The sequence below is a fragment of the Sturnira hondurensis genome, unplaced genomic scaffold (assembly GCF_014824575.4).
Source record: "Sturnira hondurensis isolate 20B ecotype Veracruz unplaced genomic scaffold, ASM1482457v3 Scaffold0011253, whole genome shotgun sequence".
NCBI lineage: Eukaryota > Metazoa > Chordata > Mammalia > Chiroptera > Phyllostomidae > Sturnira > Sturnira hondurensis.
The window spans coordinates 2,945,001-2,958,835 of record NW_028083884.1 but is presented as its reverse complement, the minus strand read 5'-3'; the positions used below and the strand labels follow the sequence as shown (position 1 = coordinate 2,958,835).

General features: G+C 42.8%; 1 protein-coding gene across 4 annotated transcripts in view; it reads right to left on the bottom strand.

Moving 5' to 3' along the window:
- Positions 1 to 841: 841 nt before the first annotated feature.
- The window catches only part of FAM204A (family with sequence similarity 204 member A), a 29,930-nt gene continuing 16,936 nt past the window's right edge, over positions 842 to 13,835 (bottom strand). For all 4 annotated transcript variants that reach the window (XM_037059665.1, XM_037059666.1, XM_037059667.1 and 1 more), the window contains exons 6-8: positions 13,045 to 13,134; positions 1,950 to 2,056; positions 842 to 1,665 (exon numbers count right to left, since the gene is read on the bottom strand). In XM_037059665.1, coding sequence (XP_036915560.1) covers positions 1,614 to 1,665; positions 1,950 to 2,056; positions 13,045 to 13,134 — 249 coding nt within the window. In that variant the 3' untranslated portion in view covers positions 842 to 1,613. The remainder of the gene's footprint in view (positions 1,666 to 1,949; positions 2,057 to 13,044; positions 13,135 to 13,835) is intronic.

Genomic DNA, 13,835 nt, shown 5'->3' with positions numbered 1-13,835 from the left:
TCATAAATTATAAGATTTTGCAATATTTGATCTGGACACCTTTTCGTGGTGAATTCTGTAAGTAGATAATCTAAAATTCTGCTTTCTCTATTCTGGCTTTTCTCACCTAAGTCGAAGCAAGATACGATTTTTGTTCCCTTAAATATCAATTTACTTATTCCAGAACATAGATAAAACACTAAACATGCCAACAGTAAATTAGTCAAACTATGTTACTACTCTAAACCTAAAAATAACAAAATAATAATAGAATTCTAATCATGACTCATTTCCTATGTTCCCAGATTCACCTGTTATCCGCCCAGAGAAAGTTTGTTTCAGACAGCTAGAAGACCTCTGATGAAGCTCAAAGGAGGCAGTTAGCTGATGAAAACCACGGTAAGTAGTTCTTAATCCACCAAGCGCCCAGCAGGGAGGTACTAAAACACAAAGGCCTGCCCAGAAGTCAAAGCGTCCAGCCATGGTCTTGGTACCAGCTGGTGAGAGGATGTCTCAGATCCCCTTCTAGTTAGGACGATGACACAGCCATCTACTGACATCCACTTCCTCTGGTGCCAAACCCCAATTCGGCTCATTAATGCTCCGGTCTTTTTTTTAATATTTTTTATTTATTTATCTTTAGAGGGGAATGGAAGGAGAGAAATATCAATGTATGGTTGCCTCTCGTGCATCCCCCGCTGGGAACTGGCCTGCAACCCAGGCATGTGCCCTGACTAGGAATCGAACCGCGATCGTGTAGTTCACAGGCCCGCGCTCAATCCACTGAGCTACACCAGCCAGGGCCAATGCTTCGATCTTTTAAGGAGCAACAGAGGAGTAAAAATAATCAAACCACGTTCTCAGAAGGTCCCAGGTTATGTTGTCTTCAGTTATAACATTCTAATATAATTACAGCATTTTCTCTTCTAAGAGTCAGCTCCTAACTTAAAGAATGACACAACTCAGAGATATTTAGGAAAACATTTCCAGGCAGAGCTGAATTTAAACCATCCTCCACACACGACATTCTGTCCTTTTTCTTTATTGCAGTATTTTATCTGAAGGTACACTAAAACTAACCAATTGCTTTCATTACGTGACTGTCAAGCATCAACTCTACTGCATCCAATAAAGACCCAATAGTTCCTTCTAAAACATTTAAGATACAGTCATTTGTAAAACAGTATCAATTGAGACTTTCTTAGATTTATGACTAATCCATTATAAACAAATGCCAATCTTAAAAAACACAATTCCAGAATAAGTGCAGTTATACTGAGTACAGATAAGAAAGCATAAGGAGCTCATTGGCTATGCTCTACCAGATGGAGGGAAAGTAAAATCGACTTGATAATGTCGGTCCCTGTGAATAAATAAATAAACCCGGTCTTTTTTCTGTATGTATGCTCAGACTCCCTGTACAAATACCAGAACATTCTATTCAATTCACTTCAATAGAATGAACTCTTTAGAAACAGACTGATAATCAACCCCTAGATTTTATGCTTGTTTTTCTACTTCCACCAATTTCTGACATATTTAACATAGGCAGGGCTATCTTTTCAGCCAACTGAGCAAGTGCAGGTCCAAGTGCAACCTCAGGGAAGACACGACGTCTGGAAGGACTCAGCAGGTCACATGTACCCCATGTTACTCTTGGTTTCCCATCTCTTCTTCGCTTCAAACCTGAAACAAAGAACATAAAATATCTCGATTTATTTCTAAAATATTTTGCTAAAGTTATATGCTTACTAAGTGCCAAAGTAAAATAAATTTTCACATACTCCATCGATCACAAAATGCACATCACGCAGGACAAAGAACTGCCCCCGTGACCACAGTCTCCTGGACGTTCTGCACAAAGGCAAAAAGAGCAACCAGGAAGCACAAACTGGGTTCACAAAATCTGTCACAGGGTGTGTTCACGTCTATGAAGTCTGCAGAATCACAACCAAAAGCCTTAAACTTACCCCCACGCAAGTTTCTTCTTTTTTCGAGCAACCTGTGAATTTTCAGCTTCCTTTTTGGCTTTTACGAAGTTATGGCAGGCGATTGCTTTGGCAATTTTCACACCAAGCTAAGAATTCAAAGAAAAAGTAAAAATAAACATTTCAGCTAATACACAAATATGAGAGAGCACTTGGGGGTACAGAGGCTGCGTCAGGAAATGAGGAGTCCCCGTGTGAGGACTCTGTGAACTTCCACAGTCCCGTGGCAGTTCAGGGCAACACAGATGCCGCCTGTACCCACCTTACCGCCCCCAGACCCTGCCCCTGGTTGCACCCGTCTCCCGGATGACAAGCCTTCCCACACTGAGGGCCCTCAAGGGCCCGCACAGATTGAGATGAAGATCTGCGAGCTATTTCAGCTCTTCAGTAGGCTGAGCAGGAATGTGCCCCGATAAGACTGCACAGACTGACAGAGACATCCAGTTTCTTTGCTCTGGGCAAGAATTACAGTGACTCAGGATGGTCACACCAGTTATCTCATGCTGATCAGAAGCTCTGGCAGTCAGAGATGGGATTAATAAAACATGGGAAAGCTAATTACTCCTTCATAAGTGTACTTTGTATGATGAGCAACAGCTTCTAATTCACTGATAGAAAAAACTATAATGGATGCTCAGAGGTAAAAAGGCTGGGCACCAGGACCCCGGTACCCGAGTCTTCCCTCCGATGGTCCCTCTGTTCTGACTCCTCCTTACACCCACCTGCCAGTCCTGGAAGGTCCAATCAGAATGAAGCCTCCTCCTCTCCCATCCTACAAGGCCTCCTCTAACTTGACCTGCAAGTCTCTGTTTCTGTGTCTCTCCGGCACCCTGCATCCATCTCTCCTGCTCGTGGGCTTCGACAGTTACCACGTTACCCCACCCAGCTCTCCGCTGTGGGACTCTTCCTTAGGAAGTTATCTCCAGGACAGGCACGGTGATCTGGTTTTAGTGGGCTCTGACTTTAAAAATACCCATCTATACAATGGCTCAAAAGTATCTGTTAAGAGCCCAGGCAAAACAACAAAGCCTGAAACTCTTCCTGGTGTTTCTTACCTTTTCTATTCCTGTACTCAACCTAACGCACATTAGTGGACAGCAGACTTAAGGAAGAGGAAAAGAAGGACTGGGCGCGACTCAGAGCTCAAGTTTTAGGAACCTGTTTGCCAAGGGGGAGACCGAGTCAGCACACGTAAGGAGAGAGCAAAGTGAGTACATTCCGAGTTCCTTCCAGCTCATCCGGGAGCAGTTTCCTCCAAGGTGAAACTGATGAGTAGCAGTCAAGCATCGCCTGGGGCTTCTCAACAAGAGCAGAAATAGATCTGATTTTTCCATCCAGGGAAGAGTCTACATAAAGAATGGAAACAAAAGGCAGGAGCCTGACCACTGAACCAGGGTCAACACCAGCAGGAAAGCCACTGAAGAACAGACGATCCACTGTGACAAGAGCCCACCAGAGAGAGCAGACCGGCCAGTTCCTTCTCAAAACCCACCTGATAGGAGCAGCACCCCCACTCCCTCTCACAAGGGTGACGAGCACTCAGGGAGTACCGTGAGGGTACAAGTGTAGTATTCTGCTGGACACTACTCCAGGCACTGGAGACAGAGCTGGGGACGAGAGGACTCGGTCTCAAGTGTGGGGCTGGGGAGGTGGGGCTGGGGAGGCGGGGCTGCCAGTGACATCATACTGCCTCAAGATGGGACTTGGGCTCTTGGTTCTCTTTTTATTCTCAGTTCTTCATTACTAACAAAGGGCCAACACTCAAAGGGCTGCAGCATTACCCTCCAAAGAGGAAATGGAACCTGGAAGGCTGCTGCGATATGACTTATCGGTGAGGAGGATCCCCTTTCCACTGGAAATCTATCTGTTTGCCCTAAGTGAAAAATCATGTTAGCGCCTGCCAGGTGAGGCTGATCAAAACTGCATTATCAATCAAATCCCCAAATCTCACTGGCTGAACTTTTACCTTGTTTCCCTTAAAGTCAGTGGCGGATTGGCAGGGCTCTCTGCCACCCTTGGTCTACCAGCACCTCAACGTGTGGCTTCTGAGCCAAATTTGCCACGGCAGAGGAAGAGACAGCCAGGGGGGTCTCGCCCTGGCTCCTAAAAGCTTTAGTCCAGAAGTGACCATTGTCATTTCTGCCCACAGCCCTCTGGTCAGAACTACTATACGGTATACCCTAAATGCAAGGCGGCTGGGAATATGGGGCCCTATGGGGTCCACACTGGGAGAGCAGGACGTGTGCCTACTGAACAGCCTGCTGCTGTGCCACACAGCTCGCCGCCTGGGTCTAAGATGTGCACGGGGCCCTGGCTGGTGTGGCTGCGGGCTGGGCACCGCCCCGCCAACATAAAGTTGCGGGTTCGCCTCTGGTCAGGGTGTGTACAAGAGGCAACCAATCAATGTTTCTCTCTCACCTTGATGTTTCTTTCCCTGTTTTTCTCCCTCCCTTCACCTTGCTCTAAAAACAAATAAAATCTTTAAAAAAAAAGAGGTAAACTGGGCCTCTCCACGTATTTGCTGAATATTTGGTCTCTGTCCTGTCCCCAGTTCTAAATGGTAAAACACAGAACCATACATCTCTACTTCACTATATTCCTGTGTGTTGTATGTGTAACGAATGCAAATTTTGCCAAGTTAAAAAGCCCAACAAAATCCCACTTATATTTACATTGAGAGCTTACATTCTGAGAATGAAACAAAATGACCTGAACACGTTTGCCACACACCACGTGACCATGTTATTTTCTAAAACTGTTGTAAATTAAGATGTTTCTTACATTTTAACTTTTTGAAATTTTCCAATATGGATTTTCTAGAGTTGAGAGAAAAACCAAAGAGCATCTCGAAATGTCTGAACATGTGGTCGCTTGGCTTAAATGGGCTCTTCCTCTCAACAGGGTCACAAGCCCTACGGGTGCGAAAGCTTCTCATTGCCCGGCACTGTGAACGACGACCCGGCACCATCGGCATCACAGCAAAGGTTTAGCGCATTATGTCCATCAGACATAGCACGAACTTGTGAAAAGCAATTTGTTACAATGGACAAAACAGATATTTACAGGAGAGGGTGCCATTTTGTGGACTAAGTAAATATAATAAATAACTGGGTATATAGGCAATACTTTCAAACAGGTCTGTTCATGTAAAAGCTCTATTTTCTATCTGTATTTTGCCTTGGATTAGCCTAAATGGAATGTTCTTCAACTGATAAACATTAAACAAGCCTGGTCTATGTATTTAATGGAAAGATCCTTTCACGCTTGCACTGATGATGAAAAATCCTATCAATTCTGTGTCCTTCGAATGCTTAAAATAAATGTTTCACTTATTCTTGTGGAGAATTTCAAAGCAGAACTATTTGAAAATGTGAAAGAATAAGGTCTTCTATGGAAGAGACAGTGGAGAAGAAACACGTTTTGCTAGGCAAGATGACTAACCCGAGTTCCAGAGATAAAAGAATATCGTGCTATGTTTCAGTATTACAAACAAATAACATAGGCCAACGGGAATCCCCATTCATTGCTGTAAAAAGAAAAACGCTTCTTCATGCCCAAGTAAACATCACAAAAGCTTGGTCAATGGTTTCTACATAAAAAAACTGTCATCAGATAACCACAGCAACACAATGTGGGAAGACATTTTTTAAAATGGGTAAAAAATATATACAGAATTTCTTGTATGTGTAGCCAAAGTATCAGCATTTTCCATATAGAACATCCAATATTTTGCTGCATTTTAATTAAGGTGTCTAAACATTATCACAAAGAACTGCAAATTGGTCAGAGCAAGCGGTAAGGAAAATTAAGCTCTAAAGGCTTTTTATCACCATATTTCAGGAACCAAGGGTGTAAAATGTTCTAATTTGGGATATATTAAAAGCCATAAAAGGTCTTTCAAAAAGATTAATGGTACTTTGCTTGGATTTAAGATAAGGGCTTTAGCTGGTTGGAAAAGCAGGGCCCTGGCTGGACCCTAGAGGCATTCATCTTTACAGCCACTTGGAAGATTTGTAAAAGCGGCTGCATAACCTCAAGCAAATGCTCGGCGACATTTTTTTAATTCCTTTCAATTTTACAGGTTTAGCATGTGTAAATCATACTGGGTTGTAAAATAGATATAATGGCACATCTTGTACCATAGTGATTTTTAAAAGACAAACTTTCAAAATCAAGTTAGTTTTTCTTGCTAAACCTTGCCATTGGAAAGTTTGCTGATGATTGTTTGAAGCATCTGATTCAAACGGCTTAATCTAGCCTGTCAACTTCTTATCCATTTCATAAAATATTGTACTCATCTCAAAACTACTAGCTTGGTAACAGATTTATAAAGTTTTCCTCCCTTTTGAATACTTTCAAGGCACTTATTTTAAAATGCCAATTATCATACTTTAACTTTTTATGGAATAATAGGTTTCTATGAAAAATATTTATGCCATTCTCTTTTGTTCTTTAATTAAATGAAAACAGATGTTTTCTGAAGTAAAGCGGAACCATTACTGGAGTACTTAAAGTGTCAAGGTCTTTAATTTTTATATCAGTTTGGTCGACAATTCCTGATTGTCTTGACTCAAGCTCAACATTAATGTCAAGCAAGTTACCTAGGAGACGAAAGAGATCAAAGAGACAAAAACCCCTCCAATGTCTGATTAATCAAGTCTGCAAACAGCTTATTTCTTTTAGCCTGCATGCAAGTATGAAAATGAGATTCTGGGAGCCGAACCCTGTGCAGATTTGCTCATTCTTATCAGAACAAAGCCAGCGGCAGCTCATTTCATGGATCATTGGCACTGTCATCGGCGCTACACAGGCCGGGTGACAGCTCCTCATTTTGAGGCTTGAACAAAATTAGCAAAAAGTCGGCACAAATTAGCCTCTCATCTTTTTGGTAATATGACATTATTCATTTACTTTTTATCCAATTTTTAATTTTTTCCTTGTCAGCTATCCCTTTCTAGTGTAGCATCCTAAAACACCGCCTTGAAAACACGCAAAGAAACAGCCAAAGTTGAAATAACATGCCAAGTTCAAAAAGCAAATAAGGGGGGAAAAAAACCACTTCCAATGACTGATAATGCTTTTTTATATATAACTTTCACAACTTCACACTGATAAACAGCTCAGAACATCACGCAGTTAAAGAGTTTCACAAAGCTGGTAGTTAATTTCAGTAAAGAGCATGGTGTGGCTAGTGTGTTTCACTCAAACCACAACTGAATACCGCACGTCCTGTGGTAAATTCAGGACGCCTGCATCTGGATCACTACCTGTCTCTCCCCGTCACACCTGAGAGGCTGGAGCTCTGAGGACAGCACACCAGCCATGTCATATCCTGTCATTTAAGCTCTGACTTGAAATGAAATCATTTTCTCTCTATTACAGAAAACAGCCTAATTCCACTGTCATCTCAAAATGTGCGTGCACAGGTTTGCATGTTTGTGCGCCACAGAGATCTACATGTGTGCACAACTGCGCCGCCACCTATCACTTACACCTACAACTTCATGTCAGCTAAACCCCAATGGTTTTTATTTCAAAGTGGAAGCCAACCAATCCTATTTTTAAAACATACCATACAGATCTGTTTATACACAAATATTGTGTATCATGTGTGTATGTTTGTGTGTATATGTGATATATAAAATTCACCTTGCAATTTACTTAAAAAATGTATTTGGCCTATAAGATGTGAGAAAATATACTTTAATTCATATAAGCAACTTCAATTTCATAGTGCAATAGCTTATATCACACCTGTTTTAATGATGACTATTAAGGCTTCAAATTGTAAGTAGATTACAGCGCTCCCAAGGAGGGAGAAAAGATGTCATACTGTTGAAATTACTCCTGGATACAGACATTTATATTTAAGCGACGTATTCCATTCATAAGGAGAATGAAGCATTGGAAAATTAACCATAAGCTCTCGGATGCTTTACACAGTCCCCATAAGGAAGACGGCTTTTTAAAGAACTGTAGTACTGTCTTCAGCAAATTCTTTATCTCCGTTCTTCTAAGTAAGAAAGCTTATTAACAAGCTTTGAACTTAAAATCACATTTACAATAATGTGCCATCAACAGTTTTATAAGCTAATTAGAAAAAGATTAATTAATGACTGGCTGCTAATAAAATGGCAATCATGAAGAAAGAAACCGAGGGTGCTAAGCTTCAACTACCACCAATTAAGAGCTAATTACAAACAAATTATATATGTGTTTTGCTGTGGGCTTTAATTTACTAAAATGGTTTTAATTAAAAGAGAAAACATGCTGATTAATTGAACTGCAGAAAAAATCTACAGTATAAACTACGCTTTGTCTGTCTCTTTAATTAGACTTGTAACATCTGAAATCTTTTTTAAGGTTTGTTAAAAGCACAGACCAGCGTAATTAGAACAGAGCATGAGGAACACCATTCTAGGTGCTCACCCACGCAGAGCCCGAAGGTTGAAAGAAACACCCTCAATGCCATCAGAGTGAAGCAAGCCCACCTAAAAACCTGCGAGGAAAACCCACCACTTGGTGCCATTCTTTATTTTCTTATACTAAAGTGCTCCAACTGCAAGGCTGCACACAGTTTTCTATGGGAAGGAACCTATCTTGAACCTCCGTGTAAAGGAATTCAGTGAAGCCGTCCCTCGCCTGCAAAGGAATAGCTTATTTTCCATACACTGTTCTAACTGCTCACCTACAGGAAATAACTGGACTACACGCAGGACACAGAACCACACACAGAGGAGCGTTTAAATTAAGAAGCCACTAGGGAATGACCAGTTACACTGACAGTGCGTCCGTTCCAGGTGACCCCTGACAGACACATGCCCTCTCGACGGTGGGGGAGAGCGCCCACTGGCCCAGGGAGCTGATCGCTCCTGACGAGCAGAGACCTGGCGTACAGTGAGGCTCTTCTCCCTCCAGTGCCCTACATTCTTTCCCACTGGTAACCAGTGAAACGCACCACAAAGAAAATGGTCCCACACAACATAACTGGAAAAAGAGAAAAATAAAGAAAAAGTAAAGGATAGAGCAGTAAAATTTCAAAGGACATAACATGTATTTTGCCGGAGTTTGCAGGCATTAGATGACTTTGTATGAAAGAATGTATTCTTCATTACTGGTACAGATTAACAAAGTAATCTCATTTTTAGAAAAATAAAATGTTTAAATGGAGAAATTTTACATTTTTAACATATAAAAATGAGTAATATTTAATGCACTTTTACTCTGTCTACACAGTCTCTAGTGGCTAGAAATCATGATAATTAAGAAAATGAGAAGTACCCGCCGTCCTTCACAAAGCCACAGGTTCTGCTGATAAACCCTTACGACAGCAAAAGGAATGTGCGCTCAGCTCCACATCTGAACTATTTCGCCTTGGAAATAAGGTTGGTCGGATACTTCTACCTGAAGACAGTGTTCAAGAAAATGAAAGAAGACAATTCTGCTCTCCGGATTACGGAACAAACGGTTTAGAGCCACCAGACTCCCTTCCCTGCGCGTGCCGCTCGGTTCAGCTTCTTCCATGTGTGACGCAACACCTCTCCTGCGGTATGAGGGCTCTGCAACTGCCCTGAGGAAAGTGGCTCTAAACTCACCCAGTGTGGCCGCATCTCTGCTCCAAAACTGTAAACAAATGTTTCACTTCTGACTCTAGATACGATCATGCTCTGGGCCCTGTGATAGCTAGACATGTCAAAAAACCTGTATTCTCCAGGAAGGATTTGTGGGGGAGAGAGGAGGAGGGGGATGCGAGGAAGCCAAGCCCTTACTCCATCAAGACAGCACGGCATGTACATCAATGTAAAACGAAGGACCAAATAAAATAAAAAGGGCAAACTGTGGCCAGACTCCTCAGGGCAACTCCAGGCCAACAACAGGAAACTGGGAACACCCCGCATGCTGGGTAAGGGCTCTGGCGCCCCAGGCACTTCTGAAGAAGGACCACTTCTCAGATGTGAACGTGAAATACAGAAACGGCCTCTTCGGACGTGTCCACACCCCGCTTCAATGAGAACGCCTTCAGATTTTCTAGGAAACTGCTCTACAGAGTTTATGCTACAAATTAATAATCTGCCCAAATTTAGATAGCACTTAATTTAGCTAAGAAAGAATATAACTCAATCAATTCAAACAGTATTTTTTTCTTTCTACAAAACCATTCCTGTGTTATTTAAGTAGCAACAACTTATTATTATTTCAACATTACTGACTTTACCTACGTTTTGGAATCCAAACATTTGTGTAGTCTATTAATAAATTTAATAAAAATTAATTCTTAGTTTAATTCATACTGCCAATGGAGCATTTTTTATATCTATAAAAAGGTCATCTTAACATGGCATTTTTTAAAAACACCGTGCCCAGCAGCACTAGCAGTGGGAGTCACTGCCTTGACCTGCGTTCATTAACTCAGGCAAAAGCTTTAAAATATAAAACATCTTCTACCACCACTCAGATTGAGGGGTTTTGGCCTTAGCGAAGATGGCAGCAAATTACAACCACAGTATCTTGGACGTGACTATTAATACGCTGCAAATTATACAGAGTACCAGAGGGGACCGATTGCTATCAGTGAATGGAATGTACTCCAGGCCCGAGGGGAACAAGCCACAGACATGCTCAGATACTTTTGTGTGTGAGTGTTATGTGTGCAATAGTATTTTTTAAAAAACAACTTGTTTAGCAGTTTCATCCATATGACACAAACCCAAGTATATTTCTCACTTCATCTCTCCTCCAAGACCGTTAACGACCAGGAAGTGTTTAATCAGCCAGAGGGAGTTTCAGAGCAACCCCTTCATTACCTGGGCAAAACCAGAGATAGCAGCACAATCCAGGCTCAACCACGTGAACTGGAGCGCCACCTCCCCAAACCAGATCACACACATCCTTAATGTCCTCGTCAACTTCAGGGACCGTGACTCTGGGAAAACACGCACTGGCTGCCTCCCACGGCAGTGGGCTGACGGTCTGTTCTGGCTTATTTCTGAGGAACTGTTTTTTTCAAGGACCATTCTCAAACACGGTTCTACTCCTGGCTCCATTTTTTCTCCACACCGATTCTGCCCGATTGGTTTCAAAGACTTATAAATGTTAGACACCAAAAATTAGTTTCACTGTCATGGTTAGAAAAGGCTTTAAGAACTCTGGGGTCCGTGCCTCTGAGCAAAGGCTTTATCAGCTGGTCCCAGTCGCCGCTTCTTGAAAAGAGATTAATGCTCCTGATTAAAAGCCTATACACCTGAGTCCAAAAGGACACCTACCAGGCATGTGTACATGTAGTTCATACAGGGTTTCCTCCCCAAACGCGCCATTACGTACTTGTCGAAATCCCATCTCATCCCCGGGGTGTGGGACACCGAAGGGATAGACATGCAAACTTCAGTCTCACACTAAACTATGTGTTCTGGAAACTCCATCTTGTTCCCCTTAGTGACTCTCTGGGCACCCAACTGACACGGTACCAGTGTCCTTCCAAGGCCTGTGTCTGAACAGCAAACCCTTTCCAGATGTTTTTCCACTTCCACAAAGACAAGAATAGGACCCAAATGATTGTTTCTCTTTTCATCAGAATTCTTTAACCCCACACTAAATAAACTTAATTTGTTCTACTAGAACAAAGCATTACTTTTGTATGGAAGTAAAAAGAATGCTTGAGAAAAACGTTCACTATCCTTACAAATGCTGAAAATACCATGTATTTCTAGAGCAACCTCATTTGTTGAGAGATGTGACAAAGTCACCCTAAAATGGACACTGCCTAGTCTGTGTCACACAGTCCCCACTCCTAAAACAGCAGCACGACAAAGCAAAACGCAGCGCCAGGGACCGAACACCCTCCAAGGAACAGCACTCCCAAGGCCTGTCAGCACCGTGCCTGCCCTTCTCCCACAAGCAGCTCGAGGGGGCAGGGAAAGGAAGGCTCCGCGGTGAACAAGGCTGCAGCTGATGACGCGGAGCTATCGGCCCAGGGACTCCGGCCGCCGGTGACCCGCCTCCTCCCAGGGCATCACTGAAAAAGGGAAAAAGACAACTTCCGAATCCCTAAGCCTCACTTCCGGACTTGTTTCTCCCACATAAAAAAGTAAACCTCACAAGATTCTTACGGCCAGAAGCCATAAACAGTCACCAAGGGTAGATTTTCGACATCTGATGATGTAAGAGTGAAACAGTAATTCCACAGAGAAACTTACTCAGATTGTAATTTCACCACTAGTTTCAGAAAAAAATGCTTGCCTTCAGGTGAGTAAGAAAGAACAGTACATACAGCCAACAATTTATACAATTTAAAATTTATACAATGTGTACAGGTGCTGTTTCCCTGAAATCAAACCCCATGGAGTAGTTACAGCCTAAGAATGAAATGCAGAAGGCAGAGACGTGCTGAAAGTGAAAGCTATGGTAGAACTCTTGTCCTAGAAAGAACAAAAAAGAATCACAACCGCAGCAGCTACAACAAAACAGATGCCAGTACAAGCTCTCGACGTGGGACCTCGCCTAGTGAGCGGCAGCAGCGAGCCCCAATGAGAGGGGCGTTCCCCTCGGGGGGGCGAGTCAGAATCTTCTGGGAGTCTACGTACTTGGGAAAAGAATACACAACATACCACGTATCTGTTAGTTTTACTCTGTAAACTATAGGTTAAAAAAAGAAGGTCTGAACATTCTTTAAGGCTGAGGGAAATGGGCGGAATATGAAGTAGAAAAGTACTTTGGGAGCAAGAGTTAGAAAACCACTGCGCCCTGAGGGCGAGTTAAACTGAGTTAAAGACGAAAATAGAAAGAGAAAGCTCGCCTTTTAATCATAACGGGCAAAAGGCTCTCTGAATCATGTAAAATCTAGGGTGGAATATCAATCATGGATTATTTCCACTGTACGTTTTAAACTTAATTTAGAAACAAAAATGTTTTTAAATAAATGGCAGAACATGAGAGAAGAAAACAGAAAGGAAAAATCTTAGACCAAATATCTGAATACCGAACTTACTTAAGATCACAAAAGGAACGTCCGTTCATTTGAGAAAACGTGGAAACACAGAACATGTGCAAACACTGAGCACGTGCCATCAGCCCTACTCACCTCTCGGGTGGCCAGCTGGTTGCTGAGCTCCTCAGCCTTCTCCACGTCTCCCTCCTCCACAGCCTGGTCCATGCGCTTCTCGAGGCCCGACTAGAGAGAGAGAAAACCCAAAACTTAAGCAGGAGAGAAAGGCGAACAAGAATTTGCTAGCACAGACGATGTCTCGGGACCACACCACACATCACACACTCAGACCACTTGTCTCAGGGCCACACCACACATCACACACTCAGACCACTGGACTCAGGGCCACACCACACATCACACACTCAGACCACTGGACTCAGGGCCACACCACACACATCACACACTCAGACCACTGGACTCAGGGCCACACCACACATCACACATTCAGACCACTTGTCTCAGGGCCACACCACACATCACACACTCAGACCACTGGACTCTGGGCCACAACACATATCACACTCAGACCACTGGACTCTGGGCCACAACACACACATCACACACTCAGACCACTTGATTCCCATAAGGACACTACACGCAGCTGGCACCAAACCACGCACTGACAAGAGGGCAACTCAGAGACATCGATGGCTTATCCGAGGGCATGTAACTTCTTGGGCTAAAAAAGACGAAATAAGTCCAGGCTTTTGTGACTCTAAAGCCTATACTTTCTCTTGCTAACAACAGTAATGTAAATGGTAATAGTTAGAAATTACATGACAGACCCTGGGCTGACACTCTGAGAAAGCTCATTTAATCCTTATAACAACTCTATTAAGTAACACTGCTACCCTGTTCTAAAGGAAAGAAACAGGCCTGGGCTC